Genomic DNA, 16,275 nt, shown 5'->3' with positions numbered 1-16,275 from the left:
ACTAAATATGGCTCTTGCTATGGTTATGTGTGAGATGAACATAAATAAAGTTACTACTACTAAAAAGAATGTAATTGGGAGTATTTAAATATCTGTGTATATACAAACACACACATACTGGCACACTGTGTATAATAAATTTAAAAAATATTCATTTTAGGTAAGCACAATTAAAGTAGTTGAAGGAAAATAGAACAACTGCTAATTATAAAATTTCCTTGTCATGAAAAAAATCAAGAAAATAATGAATGTACTTGGCTCAGTTTTCTAGATAATTCTAAGATGAAAGTAGAAGCGAAAACTGGAAACTATAAATTCTGCAGATTATCTACAGTCTACATAAATGAACTATTTTGAGAAACATTACATTCAGATACACTTAGGTTATTACAGTACTAGAAACAGAAAGAATACCAGCTAGGTAGCAATTACCTATTACAATTAAATGGAATTGCTTCCAATACATAGACAAATAAATATTTACACATGTATGGACAATAACAATGAGTAATAAAGCAATGTAATTAAGTAGAAAAAAATCCTATGAATTTAAAATTTCAACTATTATTCGGATTTACCAAAGAATATGGACTACTGGATTCCTAAAGTTTTTTTTTTATTATTATAAAATAAGGAGGCAGAAAAATAAACATTCAGAGAGATTTGTTGACATTTGCCAGAAATTCCATTTTCAAAGCTAGCAAGTGCTAGTTACCAAAATAGGCATTTATTTTGGAGGAAGGGAAATGATATTTTTCAGGATCATAGAAATTAATTTAAATTAATATTTAATTTAAATAAAGTTTAATTAGAAAACACTTAACAAAACTAAATGGGAAGGAAATAAAATGATTACTCACCAGCAAGGGTGCTTGTATGCCTAAAAGCTCTGACCTGGGAGTCTGACAAACCAGTCAAAAGGGAGATTACTGTGTCCATCATATACTCATCATAAATTATGCTATACTGACACTGTCGAATCAGGACTCCAATAAATTCACAAAAGTTTGAGCGAAATTTTTTCCACTGAGGCCCCGGCATGGTAAGGGGATAATCACCACTGTCCTAAAAAAAATTAAAAAAAAAACAACACAAACCATTAAATATGACATACAATATCAGTTTGATCAAAGTTTTTTTTTTCTTATCTATACAGAGTCCTTTTCCTCCGAGTAGATGCAGAAAGAAATTGGAGAGGACTTCCATTGGTACATTGATGGCTTTACCTTTTTTGCTTATTTTGATCATCCACAACTAAGTAATTCTTAATGTACTCAAAATTATTACTTAGATACAGTATTTAATTCATTGTTCTAAGCCACTCATTTAAAAGAACAATTCCATTTTGTTGGACTTGCATCCTAACTGAAATAACTTGAAGCAGAAAAAAACAATTTTTAAAGACGTTTAGAGATAAAAAATATTTGCCACTGAATTCAGATCAAACCAATCATGGTAACTGTGTCACACAGCATCATTCAATTATTTTAAATAGAATTTTTTTAATAATTAAGAATTTCAAAAATATAGTATTTTATTAGGAAGTCCAAAACTAACTTTATACTTGAACCTGCAATCCCATTTTTCCCAATGTTACCACGAACTCTCCGTTAACTGTTTTATAGATAGGATTTGTTAATTTTTCAACGATCTAATATATGTTCTTGGTATCATGAGATTGGGTCATCTTGTTTAAAACACAAAGCTGACATATGTTATAGGATAAACTAGTCCCATATATATGTCTGAAAGACCATTTAGTTCAATTAAGACTTGTTAAAATAAAAAATTATTGTTACAATCATTTTAAGAGAGAAAGAATCTAATATCTGGCTTTAACTAGATAATTTAATAGGTCTTAATAATCACTAATTATATTACAAAATATAAATGAATCATTTTTATCACTGTAAAGTCATGTTTTGTAGATGTGTTTAAAAATTGTTTGATTAAAGTCTTGAAATTACCAGGGTATAATTATAGTACAGCCATTGTTAATATAATGAAAACAGTCTGCTTGACATCAATGTGACCAGGTAGCCAAGGAAGTGGAATGTACATGTGTGAACAATGATGACTTCATTGTACTCATCAGTGGAGTTGGTAAACACTGTGAGTGAGCATGTGTACTATGTGGTAATCACATTAAAAATGACTGAGTGAGCAGAGCTACAAATCTGCATCACATTTTGCACTAAACTTAAAAATTCCTCTGTGGAAAATATTTGGATAATTCACAAGGCCAAAGTTAAGGGCAACTTCATCATGTCAATGTGGCCATTCATGCATCACATCTCAAGCAGTTTTTGGCAAAACATCAAATCATCCAGGTGACTCAGCCCTCCTACAGACCAGATTTGGCTCCCTGTCACTTCTGGCTTTTTCCCAAAACTAAATTCACCTTCGAAAGGGAAGACATTTCAAATGACTGTCAACAAGATTCAGGAATATACAACAGGAAAGCTGATAGCATTTGGGGAACTGGTTCCCCAAATGCCAGGGTTCCAAGGTACCTGGCTTTGAAGGGAACTGAGGTGTCATTGTCCTATGTTTGATGTTTCTTGTTATCTTCTTCAATAAATGTCTCTATTTTTCATATTACATGGCTGGATAACTCTGGACAGACCTCATATAGCTGATTATGACAAACTCAGATGAAGGTTTAATCTAGTACCCACTGATACATATGTTATTGCTGAGTCACACTTTGGCTTATGAACATCTCATTAAAACATTTCTCACAATAAATGTGAATGAATGCTCACAACAATATCATGGAAGGGTTGAACTCTACCCAAACAATATAAATCAACAGACTATAACTGGTACTTCTAAAAATACTAGTTTAATTATACAACTTATTTGGTTAGTCATAAGACAATGGGTAATAAAAACAGTAAAAAAATATTATATGACCCATGGTGCTCAAGTAGAAAGCATAACTGTTACTTGAGTACCCTTTCTCCAGATATTTTAGGTTATCCACTTGCAGTTATATACTAGGCAGAATAAAGTAGCTGTTACTATCCTACTCATTATTATTTTGATTTGCTTGATGTAGCTCATTACCAGACTATACATGTTTTATATATCCAAGTCCCCTGTAAAAAAAAAAAAAACTCAGATGAAGGTTACAGAAAGACTAGAGATGATTAATTAAGCTTTCCCATGGGAAGAATGAGCTACTTACTTAGACTGAGAATCTAACTGAAGATAACTCCAGATGGGGACTATACCTGAGACTTGCTTCCCTGAGGCCTCTTTGTTGCTCAAATGTGGCCATCACCCCTATGATTATGACTTCTGCTACATTAACATCTCATCCACACCCCCCCCCCCACTATGTGAGACATGAAAATGAGCTTTCCTGACTACAAGAGAACAAGTATTCCGGATTATTCCAGAATGGCTGATTATCGATACTTTCCAAAGAAAAATCAATAGAAAGTAGGGAGCCTGAACAGAAATATCTAAACTGAAGTCACTAATACAAAGGTGCTCTAAAATGGAGCCAGGAGGCTCTTAAGGAAGAGGGGCTTAAGCCCACGATGCATCCTATACACATTTTGTCCCTCAGTTCTCAGAGCTGCTATTAAGTTGGTAAAGCAGTTAATAAATTCAGTTCAAGTCAGAACCATATGCATCCCGGAACAGTGAATGCTTCATGGAGAACATATGAACTGGAATTCCTCCTTGTAGTTTTTGCCCTTTATGTTTGCAAATTGGAACTAACTAATCCCTGTGAGCCTAATAAGCAATCCTTCATGTGCATGTAAATATTGTGATTTCTGCCTTTATAAAACCCATCTTCCTTTGTTCCCCTTCAGCACAATTTAGGTTGCTACTTGAGACTGTGTCATCTGGGCCACAGATCCTTTTGCTCAAATAAATGCTATTTATTTTTTGAGTGCAAAATTAATTTTGATTTACATGAGTGTGGACTTAAGAAGCTAGATGGTATAGGTTCAATTCCTGGCTTTGCCATTTGTTAGTTATGTGAGCTGAGGCAAATTTCTTACAACTTGTGCCTCACTGTTCTCACCTGTAAAATAGAGATATAACTATAACATAAAATACCTAGCTCATAAAAGTGTTCTGGAAATTAAATATATGTAAAATACAACAGTACTTGGCACACAGATGTATAAGTATTTTCTATTATTATTCTTCAACATTTTACCTCTTGTCTCTAGTAATTTGCAGTGCAAGGTTCACAGTTACAGTATTACTGCCTGTGTTACTGCTTTTCACATTATAAATTGACTACAATTTCTTGACTTCATGAGTTTTTCTACTTGATTATTCCTTTGTCTTTTGGGATTTCTCATTTCTAACCACTTCCTTACTTTAATATTGTCTACCTTCCTCAATTTAGAACCATATATCACAGTGATATGTATAACAAAGCCTAAGTAGTGTATTACCAAAAATACTAAAACTTATGCTTATTTTTATCTAAAAGTAAAAAGCAAATTAATTGTAACTAATGTTTAATATACCATAACAAATTTGTCCTTGCCTAACTAAGTCCAAATTTTAGACTATTTTTTTGTCAAAAATGGTCTTTGAGATATGCCAAAAGAGAAGTATAAGTAAGAAGAGTTCAATGCTCAAATTGGCTGACATTATGGCCTTCTTCCCTGATTTGGTTACGTTTTTTAAATTATATACAACCAATGTAATATATTTATAGTTTAAAGTACTTATTTTTAACTCTTCATGAAATAGAAGAACAGATTTCTGAGGAAAATATGACCATGTAATCTAAATGTATAATAACAAATGTGGTGGTACTAGCACCTGCCACACAAACTCTTCTTAGCCCACTATAAAAAGTTAAAAGTCATGACGATCTAATGATGTCTGAAAAGAAATTGACTTAGCAGTATGTGCATTTAAGTCTATAAATACACATATGCTTTAAACTACACTATAATATAGTGGAAAATAACACACTCACTTATCTGATCAAGAGTGGAAGGGGAAAAGAAATTTTATTTAATTCTACTTATCAGATATTTAGGAAACAATTAGTGTGGAACTAAGAAAGTCTGAAACAATCACCAGTTAGTTACTTCTTAAGCACTGTCCACATAAAAACCCTAGCCTTTTGAGAGAGACTGTATGAAAGGAAAGGAGAAAACATTAACTTTATATATAAAACGGGTCATATTAGGTTTTCACTATTAAGAATATAGGCTGAAAAATGTTCTACTGACTGAACACAGTTAAAAGAATTTAGAGACTTTAATTTGGAATGAAGATAATTTGAGCTTTCTTCTACCATAGCTTTGGCATTTCCTTAACATTTTCTCAGACTGTATACTATTTAACCACTGTGTATTTCTTAAATTTTTTAATCCTTTGGTTAATAAATGCTGATAGATAAAAGTTCTATACTGAAGTTTAAATAAATAAGTTCACAGAAGGACATATTAGAAACAAGAGAAAAAAGCTACAGGATAAATCGTAATCATTATACCAGCACAATGCAAAATCTCTATTTGTGAGCAATACCATACAGACTAACACAGCCAAGAATTAAAGGTACTAAGTGAATACATCAAGTATGTTATGTTGCAGAGGTTTCCCTATATGAATGTCACACTTAATACATGAAAACTATAATAACCGACCTTTGGGAAACACAGCTAAGAGATTTTACAAAGAGATGTGACTTTAATCTGAGGAAGAAGTGCTATTATACTTTGCTTTACCTCCCAGAGGTTGGCTACAACAGGAACCAAGTGTTCCTATTAACTCTGAGGTGCTAAAGACTGCTCTAGAAATTAACATTATTTCTAAATTAGGTTTATATTACAAAGCACTTTTGGCTATGTGCAGATTTGTAGGTCTTTAAAAAAGTTAATAACAAACATTATAAACAGTTTGTAATAAGGACTAGAAGCTATATTACACTTTTCAGGCAACAACATACTCTTGGACCACTGAATCCAAATTTAAATACCTTTCATCATACTTCTAACTTATCTCACCATTGCTTGACTTTGTTATATTACATTATATTCGTGCACTTAACACATTTTAATGGCTATTCCCTGTGAACCACACATTGCTCCAGGTTCTTGGGATCCAATAATTCTTGTCATCAGATCTTTTAGATCTTTGCCACAAAATATAATTTACCAAAACTTACCTCCCTCCATAACCTACATAGTAAGGTGAGGAAAAAAAATACAGTATATATTACAACAATATGCTGGCATTTAAATGCAGTTTCTTACGGGTATATAAAACTGTCAAAAGAGCAATACTTGACATATTGAATGAAGACAAAATGAGTAGACGTGAAAGTCAGATGTAACTTATTATTGTGCTTTAAAAAATACATTCTAACAAAATCAAAACTTAATTGTAATGCAATATAATAAACAATTATAATTATTAATTGTACTTAGTTTTCAAACAGGAAAAAATTAGAATGGTGATTGTTAAGTCTTCTTTGATTAGGCAGTAATCTCCAAGGTTGGGGGGAAAAATATTTGGGAATTTAAGTGCCTTTTTAAAAGTTTCACTACATTTAACTCATTGTCAGATTTGGTGACAGTTTACTGGTCCTACAATATACACTGAATATCTGATAACATTAACAGGAATATTTTCTTAGGTATATAATGAACTTCATTTTGGTGATTTCCTCACCTTCCTCTAATTATCTCAAAAAACTTAAAAAAAAACCTATTTACTGTTATTGTACATTTTCACAGAATATTCATTTGTTTTCCATTTATTCTGTTCTCATATATGAACTGTTTTCCTAACTAAAAGTCTGCCTTTCTCTTTTTATATCCCTGAGAATGAAGTTCCCTAAATTTGTTGTATATTAAAAATCACCCAGTGAGCTTTCACAAATCCCTATGCCCAGGTACATAGGGATTAAATCAATCTTTCAGGGATGTGAGAAGGAACCAGGCACCCATAGTTCTTAAATGTTTCTAGGTAATGAAATTCATAGCATTACAGGCCTAACTCAAGAAACAAGAAAAATCTCAAATAAACAACCTAATTTTACACTTGAAGAAACTTGTCAAAGAATAAACAAAGCCCAAAGAGAGAAGAAATAATAAAGACCAGAGCAAAAATAAACAAAATTAATTCTAAAAGAAAAAATACACAAGATCAATGAAACCATGAACTGGTTCTTTGAAAAGGTATGGCCAAAAAGTCCATATGTTTTTTTTTTCTGTAAAATAAAAGATCCATTTCTCATTTTCACCAATAACTTTATTGATTTGGATATTCTGAGTATGCTGGCTAGGTCCTGCTGTTGGCTTCCAGTGGGTAGAGGCCAGAGGTGCTGCTAAACATCTCCCGACACATAAGACAGCCCCCAGCAAAGAATTATTATTTGGCCAAAAGTCAACAGTACCAAGAAACTTTGCAAACCACTTTTGACACATTTGATCAGTCATAGTACCTTCTCCGTACACTGCACAAATAATTTTTGTGTTTCAGCTGCATTTTTATCTTTCTTTAAATAATAAAGTATAATATACTGAAAATGTTGTGTCTCTTCTTCCATCAATATTAACATGGCTACACAGCAATTTACCAATTTTTATAAGTTTTTTAAAATGCACAATGACATATGATAGCTGTCACAATACAATCTAACAAAATTGTTTTTGAAAGAAGTTAAATACAACTAAGCACTACTACAGCCATCATACAGAAAAAACATTACAAACTCTTTGGCCAACTGAATAAACAAGATTGATTTACTTTAAGATTAATCAAGAAAAAAAGAGAAGAATAAATACAATAAAAAATGATAAAGAAGTAACAGCTGACCCACAGAACTACAAGGGATTATATGAAAATATAATAAACAAGTACATGCCAACAAATTGGGCAATTTTAAGAAATGAATTCCTAGAAACATAAAACTCTCCCAAGACTGAATAAAGAAGAAATAAAAAATCCAGATAGACCAATTATTAATGAAACTGAAGCAGTAATCAAAATCCTTGCAGGAAAAAAGGTCCTGGATGGATGTCTTCACAAGTGAAGTTTATCAAATATTCAAAAATGAATTAACAAAAATTCTTCCTAAAATATTCCAAAAATTAAAGAGGAGAAAAGATTCCCAAACTCATTTTTACAAGGCCAGAATTATCCTAATTCTAAAGCCAGATGGGCATTACAAAGAAAAAAAATTATAGACCAATATCCCTAATGAAAGCAGATGCTAAAATCCTCAACAAAATATTAGCAAACCAAATTCAGCAATACTTTAAAGAGATCATTCACAATAAGCAAGTGGGATTTATAACTGGGATGCAATGCTGGTACAATAACAACAAATGGATTTGATAAAATCCAACACTAATTTATGATAAAACCTCATAGCAAAATGGAAATACTGGGAACAAATTTGAACATAACAAAATGCTGAGTATGACAAACCTAGAGCGAACATCATATCCAATAGGATAAAACAAAATGCATTTCTCTTAGGGTGAGGAACGAGACAGGGGTGTCTATTTTCACCACTCTTATTCAACACAGTACTGAAAGTACTAGCCTCAGCAATCAAACAAGGAGAAATAAAAGGCAACCAAGTAGGAAGAGAAGTAAAATTGTCATTATTTGCAGATGACATGATACTGTATATAGAGAACCTTAAAGATTCCACCAAGAAACTTCTGGAACTGATAAATAAATTCAGCAAAGTAGCAAGATACAAAATAAATACCAAGAAATTGATTACATTTTTATACACCAATAATGAATAATCAGAAATGGAAACTGAGAAAACAATCCCTGAGGGGAGTGAAGAGATCCAGCAAAAGAGAATAAATATAAAAGCGAGAAAAGCCTCATGGACATGGCCTGCACTGTAGCGATTACAGGGGGAAAAGGAATGAGTGGAGGTGGAACAGGGTGTAGGAGGAATAAATTATAACGAAAAAATATTTAAAAAATAAGATAAAACAATCCATTTCTCAGTTGCATTAAAAGAAAATAGAACACCTAAGAATGAATCAAGGTGATAAAACACCTATACTCAAAAAATTGTAAGATACTCAAATAAAAACTGAAAATACAAATAAATAAAAGTATATACAGTCCTTGTGAGTAGAAAAAGTTAAGATTTTTAAAATGTCTATTCTACCCAAAGCAACCTATACGTTCAATGCAATCGCTATCAAAATATCAATGTAATATTTCACAGAACTAGCACAAAAACCCCAAAAATTTACATACAACCACAAAAGATACCAAAATAGACACAGTAATCTTAAGAAAAAAAGAGAGAAATTTTGCTTCCTGACATAGAGGCCAGAGTAATCAAGACAGCATGGTACAGGCACAAAAAAAGACATATAGAGTAACAGAACCAAATAAATGGTCCAGAAATAAATCCACACCTATATGTTGAATTAATATTTCACAGAGGAGGGAAGAGTGAACAATGAGGTAAAAGCAGTCTTTTCAATGTTTTGGAGGAAATGGGACAAATATGCGCAAAAAAAAAAAAGAGAAACTATACCATCTTATTATACCATACACAAAAATAAACTCAAAATGAATTAAAAATTTAAATGCAAGACTCTACACCATAAAAGTCCAGGAAGAAAACATAAGCAGTAAAATCTCAAATATTTCTCTTTGTAATGTTTTTTTGTGCTATAGGTCCTCAAGCAGGAAAAAAAAAAAAACAAATGAGACTACTTCAACCTAAAAGTTTTTGCACAGCAAAGGAAACCATCAACAAAATGAAAAGAACCCACTGAATGGAAGAACATGTTCATCAATGACACACCTGAAAAAAAGTTAACATCCAAAATTTACAAAGAAATGAAACCGATGTGAATTTCAGCAACAAAAAATTAACAACCAAATTAAAAATTGAGCAATGGATCTAAATAAACACTTCTACAAAGAGGACATAAACATGGCCAACAGACATATGCAAAGCTGTTCAACATCACTAATTCAGAGCAAAGGATATCAAAACCACAATGAGATATCACCTCATACCTGTCAAAATGGTTATCATCAATAAATCAACAAAACCAGGTGTTAGAAAGGTTATAAAGAAAGGGAATCCTCACTGCCCTGTTGGTAGGAATGCAGATTGCTTAGGACACTGTAGAGAACAGTACTGAGGTTCCAAAAAAAGTTAAAAATAGAGCTGCCTTATGATCCAGCAATTCCACCTCTAGGTATGGATCCAAAAAAAAAAAAAAAAAAAGCTAATTTTGGACCCTTATATTCATTGCAGTGTTATTTAGAATAGCCAAGCTATGGAAACAACCCAAGTGTCCATCAGTGGAGGAGTGAATAGAAAACCTTGATAAATATACACACTGGAGTATTTCTTAGCCATGAAAAAGAATGAAATCTTCCAATCTGCATCAGCATGAATGAACCTACAAGGTATTATGCTATGTGAAATCTAAAGAATACTATGTATAAACAAAAAATAAAACAAAACAAACACACTCAAAGAGAACAGACTAAGGGAGGGGGGTTTAGGGAACTAGGTGAGAAAAGTGAAGGAATTGAGCAGTACACATTTGAAGTTACAAAATAGTGTTCAGAAAATGAAAGTACAGCATGGGGCATAAAATCAATAATATTGTGATAAGTATGTGTGATGCCACATGGGTACTAGAAATAACAAGGGGAACACTTTGTAAAGTATATGATTGTCTAACAACTATGTTGTACACTTAAAACTATACAAAATATTATGGAATGTAAATTAAAATTTTTTAAAATTTAAAAATTAAGTAACTATCCCTAGGTGATGTTGATGCACAAAACAGTTTGAAACCAAAGTCTAAAACTTCTTTTTTAATGTATTTTATTAATTATGATATTACAGTTGTCCCATTTCCCTCCTTCATTCCCCTCTACCCTGCACACCCCCTCTAACCCCAATACCCCCCCCCCTTTAGTTCATGTCCATGTGTCATAACTTCTTTAGTTTCTACATTTCCCATACTATTCTTGCCCTCCCCCTGCCTATTTTCTACCTACCATCTATGCTACTTATTCTCTGTACCTTTCCCCCCTCTCTTCTCCTCCCACTCTCCTGTTTGCTAACACTCCAAGTGATCTCCATTTCTGTGGTTCTGTTCCTGTTCTAGTTGTTTGCTTAGTTTGTTTTTGTTTCAGGTGTGGTTATTAATAACTGTAACTTTGCTGTCTTTTTACTGTTCACTTTTTTAATCTTCTTTTTCTTAGATAAGTCCCTTTAACATTTCATATAATAAGGCCTGGGTAATGATGAACTCCTTGAACTTGACCTTATCTGACAAGCACTTTATCTGCCCTTCCATTCTAAATGAAAGCTTTGCTGGATAGAGCAATCTTGGATGTAGGTCCTTGCCTTTTATGACTTAGAATACTTCTTTCCAGCCCCTTCCTGCCTATAATGTCTCTTTTGAGAAATCCGCTGACAGTCTGATGGGAACTCCTTTGTGGGTGACTGTCCCCTTATCTCTTGCTGCTTCTAGAATTCTCTCCTTCATTTGAATCTTGGCTAATGTAATGATGATGTGCCTTGGTGTGTTCCTCCTTGGGTCCACCTTCTTTGGGACTCTCTGAGCTTCCTGGACTTCCTAGAAGTCTATTTCCTTTGCCAGATTGGGGAAGTTCTCCTTTATTATTTGTTCAAATAAGTTTTGCACTTGTTGCTGTTCTTCTTCCCCTTCTGGTACCTGTATAATTCAGATGTCAGAACGTTTAAAATGTCCTGGAGGTTCCTAAGCCTCACCTCATTTTTTTTGAATTCTTGTTTCTTATGTTCTTTTGTTTGGTTGTTTCTTCCTTCCTTCTGGTTGACTCTATTGATTTGAGTCCCAGTTTCCTTCCCATCACTCTTGGTTCCCTGTGCATCTGCCTTCATTTCACTTAGTTTAGCCTTCATTTTTTCATCTAATTTGTGATTAAAATCAACCAATTCTGTTGGCATCCTGATCACCAGTGCTTTGAACTGTCCATCTGATAGGCTGGCTATCTCTTGGTTGCTTAGATGTATCAGCTCTGGGGCTTCGATCTGTTCTTTCATTTGAGCCATTTCTTTTTTCTTTTCTTTTCTTTATTTTTTTTTTGGGGGGGTCTAGTTGCACCTTTTATGTAGTAAAGGGCGGAACAACCCAGCTGCTGTGTTGTGAGGCTGTATATGGGGGAGGGCTTCAAGAGGGAACAGTGATGCTTGCTCTACTGTCTGCCGCATTTCAGTCCCTTCTGCCACTTCCCCCAAGCAAACTGAGCCCTTCTGGTGCTCGTTCCTGGGTAGATGGGCTTGTGTGCATTCCAGGACCCTGTGAGTCTCTCCAACAAACTCTCCTGTGAGGCTGGGAGTCTCTCCCAGCTCCTCAACTCCCACAAGTGTTTTCAATCAGTCCTTTTAGGCTGTATTTCCTGGCGCTGGGGTCCGGGGTTGCGCGTTCTGTCTCGCTGCCTGTTTCCTCCTGGTTTATCTACATGAGAATGTGTGACCAAGGTCAGCCAGCCACCATGCCTGCCACACTCAGTTTGCTCCTTGCCACCTTGCACCTGGGACCAGCTGACCATTGCTGGTGTGCCAGGGTCTGCCAGCCACTGCGTTTTTCCTGCTGAGACCCCTCTCAGCAGATCACAGACTCCGCCCCTCTTAATGATCTGGATGAATGGTTGTTGGACTTCTGTCAACTTCAATTTTCTGTCAGTTCGGGGTGCTTTTCTGTTTCTAAATTTTTGTTGTCCTTAATTTTGGTTGTGCAAGGAGGCACAGAGTATCTACCTACACCTCCACCTTGGCTGGAAGTCTTCTTACAGTCTGAAACTCTTAATGATCATTCCATCATGTGTCAGTACCCTGGAGGTCCCAGATGCATACTACTTTTAAACCTGTCACCTAAATCAGCTATAGTTGAAGATTGGCATGGTATCAGTAGCTCATCAGTAAACCTGCCACTTGCATCTTAATCTGGCTTTCTTATATTTGTCACATATAAACCCATGAAGTAACAACAAAAATAAATTTTTTTAGGAAAAGTTATCCCACAGAAATATTTCAGAGCCGAGTTATTTTTTAAGGTTTTATTTATTTATTTTTTAGGCAGAGGGGAAGAAAGGGAGACACAGAGAGCAAGAGAAGCATCAATGTGTGGTTGCCTCTTGCATGTTCCCTACTGGGGACCTGGTCCACAACCGAGGCATGTGCCCTGACTGGGGATTGAACCAGTGATGTTTTGGTTCATGGGCCAACACTCAATCCACTGGGCCACACCAGCCAGGGCCAAAACCTAGTTTTTTAATTATAAAAGTTAATACAGTACATATACCTGAAAATAATTTAGGACAGCCCCTTAAAATCAAGAACATTAATATTTCACCAGAAATATATATAGATACTTACATACTCAAATGAATAAATATTAAAAATAGCCACAAGTTAGCTGAAGCTTGGTTGTGTCACTAATTAAATTACAAAAAAGTCCTTTCAAAATTCAGAGCTTTACTGAATTGCAGAAGCAAAGACAAGCAATTATGAATATATATGCATGGATCACAATGTAACATTTCTATTGCCATAAAATGTGAGTAAATAATCTGAAAAACACTGACAATGTTTCTGTAAATATGCACATGAAAATGTTTGGTCAGCCAAGATGGAGGCATAGGTAGACATACTATACCTCCTCCCACAACCAAAATGAGGACAACAAAAATTCAGACACAAAAAAAAAACAGTACAGACAGAAAAATGAACTGTATGGAAGTCCAACAACCAAGGAGTTAAAGTAGACACATTCATCCTGATGGAGAGGAGGGTAACGGTTGGGCAGCCAAACAGAAAGGGGTCACAGCAAAAAAAGAGGCGGCTGGTGGATCACGGGTGCAAGGCAGCAGCTGGCCAACCCACCAAGTTGGCAGATTGTGGAGGGGTTCAGCGCAGGGGAGCTGGTAGACCGGGTGTTCCCACATTTCCATGCAGATAAACCAGGCAATACTGAGAAGAAAGATATACCAAGCAACCCGGGGTTCCAGTATGGGGAAATAAAGCCTCAAAACACCAACTAAAAATACCTGTCGGGGTTCAGATGCTGGGAGAAACTGCAGCCTCACAGGCGAGTTTGTTGGAGAGACCCAAAGGGCCCTAGATAGTGGAGCAAGCATCACTGTTGCCTCTTGAAGCCCTCCCCCACATACAGCCTCACAACACAGCAACTGGGTTGTCCTGCCCTGGTGAACACCTAAGGCTCTGCCCTTTACTACATAACAGGTGCAACTAGACCAAAAAAAAAGAAAAGAAAAGAAAAAAGAAATGGCTCAAATGAAAGAACAGATCAAAGCCCCAGAGCTGATACATCTAAGCAACCAAGAGATAGCCAGCCTATCAGATGGACAGTTCAAAGCACTGGTGATCAGGATGCCAACAGAATTGGTTGATTTTAATCACAAATTAGATGAAAAAATGAAGGCTAAACTAAGTGAAATGAAGGCAGATGCACAGGGAACCAAGAGTGATGGGAAGGAAACTGGGACTCAAATCAATAGAGTCAACCAGAAGGAAGGAAGAAACAACCAAACAAAAGAACATAAGAAACAAGAATTCAAAAAAATGAGGTGAGGCTTAGGAACCTCCAGGACATTTTAAACGTTCTGACATCTGAATTATACAGGTACCAGAAGGGGAAGAAGAACAGCAACAAGTGCAAAACTTATTTGAACAAATAATAAAGGAGAACTTCCCCAATCTGGCAAAGGAAATAGACTTCTAGGAAGTCCAGGAAGCTCAGAGAGTCCCAAAGAAGGTGGACCCAAGGAGGAACACACCAAGGCACATCATCATTACATTAGCCAAGATTCAAATGAAGGAGAGAATTCTAGAAGCAGCAAGAGATAAGGGGACAGTCACCCACAAAGGAGTTCCCATCAGACTGTCAGCGGATTTCTCAAAAGAGACATTATAGGCAGGAAGGGGCTGGAAAGAAGTATTCCAAGTCATGAAAGGCAAGGACCTACATCCAAGATTGCTCTATCCAGCAAAGCTTTCATTTAGAATGGAAGGGCAGATAAAGTGCTTGTCAGATAAGGTCAAGTTCAAGGAGTTCATCATTACCCAGGCCTTATTATATGAAATGTTAAAGGGACTTATCTAAGAAAAAGAAGATTAAAAAAGTGAACAGTAAAAAGACAGCAAAGTTACAGTTATTAATAACCACACCTGAAACAAAAACAAACTAAGCAAACAACTAGAACAGGAACAGAACCACAGAAATGGAGATCACATGGAGGGTTAGCAAACAGGGGAGTGGGAGGAGAAGAGAGGGGGGAAAGGTACAGAGAATAAGTAGCATAGATGGTAGGTAGAAAATAGGCAGGGGGAGGGCAAGAATAGTATGGGAAATGTAGAAACTAAAGAAGTTATGACACATGGACATGAACTAAAGGGGGGAATGTGGGTGGTATGGGGTGCAGGATGGAGGGGAGTGAAGAAGGGAAAATGGGACAACTGTAATAGCATAGTCAATAAAATATATTTTAAATAAGGAAAAGAGAAAAAGAAAATGTTTAGCATGCACCACTAGAGTAAAAGTGAACACCTGATGAGAAAGACATATTGTGCAATGTGTATTTGAATATGTTAGGAGTACATTTTTTAACTAAAAATATGTATTAGTAATAAAAAAATAGTCTCAACCCACTCCACTGAAACAGTGAACCTAGAATAAAACCAATCTTTGCTGTTCATATTGAAAGTAAAGAAAAAAAATCTACCAGAAAATAGAATTGCAATTAATGGTGGACTAAAGCATGAATTGAGTTCACTATAAATACAGTACAGAAATAAAACTATGTGTTTCAATAATCTGTGTAAAAGTACTCGAAAAATTATTTCAGTGAAAATTTAAAAATGCAGAAAAAGGAATTCAGCATGTTTCATTTGAGAAGACTAGCAAAGAAAACACACTATTCTCAGAGTGTTCCTAATCCATGTTTAAGTTTTATACACACACACAGGGTCGTGGCTGTTAAAGACAACATAAAATAATTTTGGGAATTATGAATTAAAATTAAGGTAGCTTTTCTCCAATAGAATTTTTGAGAGGCATAAAAGAGATCTTGTTCTGTGAAAATGTATCAGAACTAACATGAAATCTTTTCCCACTTCTGTGACCTACAAATCCATTTTCCCCCCTTTGTTCACATACTTTTTATAAATGCCCAACATTTATTTTATTAGGAAATATTACAAAATTTTAGGTGGTCTTCAAAAATGAATGTCAAGTATCAACTTCTATTTCATAC

The 16,275-nt window shown here is 34.9% G+C and overlaps 1 protein-coding gene across 3 annotated transcripts in view; it reads right to left on the bottom strand.

Moving 5' to 3' along the window:
- The window catches only part of STAG1 (stromal antigen 1), a 388,204-nt gene that overhangs the window by 169,412 nt on the left and 202,517 nt on the right, over positions 1 to 16,275 (bottom strand). For all 3 annotated transcript variants that reach the window (XM_053669339.1, XM_053669338.1, XM_053669340.1), the window contains one exon: positions 861 to 1,065. In XM_053669339.1, coding sequence (XP_053525314.1) covers positions 861 to 1,065 — 205 coding nt within the window. The remainder of the gene's footprint in view (positions 1 to 860; positions 1,066 to 16,275) is intronic.

Source organism: Artibeus jamaicensis, unplaced genomic scaffold (assembly GCF_021234435.1).
Source record: "Artibeus jamaicensis isolate MK-2021 breed Jamaican fruit bat unplaced genomic scaffold, CSHL_Jam_final contig_519, whole genome shotgun sequence".
NCBI classification, from domain to species: Eukaryota; Metazoa; Chordata; class Mammalia; order Chiroptera; family Phyllostomidae; genus Artibeus; species Artibeus jamaicensis.
Note: the sequence above shows the minus strand (reverse complement) of the source record. Positions and strands in the feature narration are given on the sequence as shown.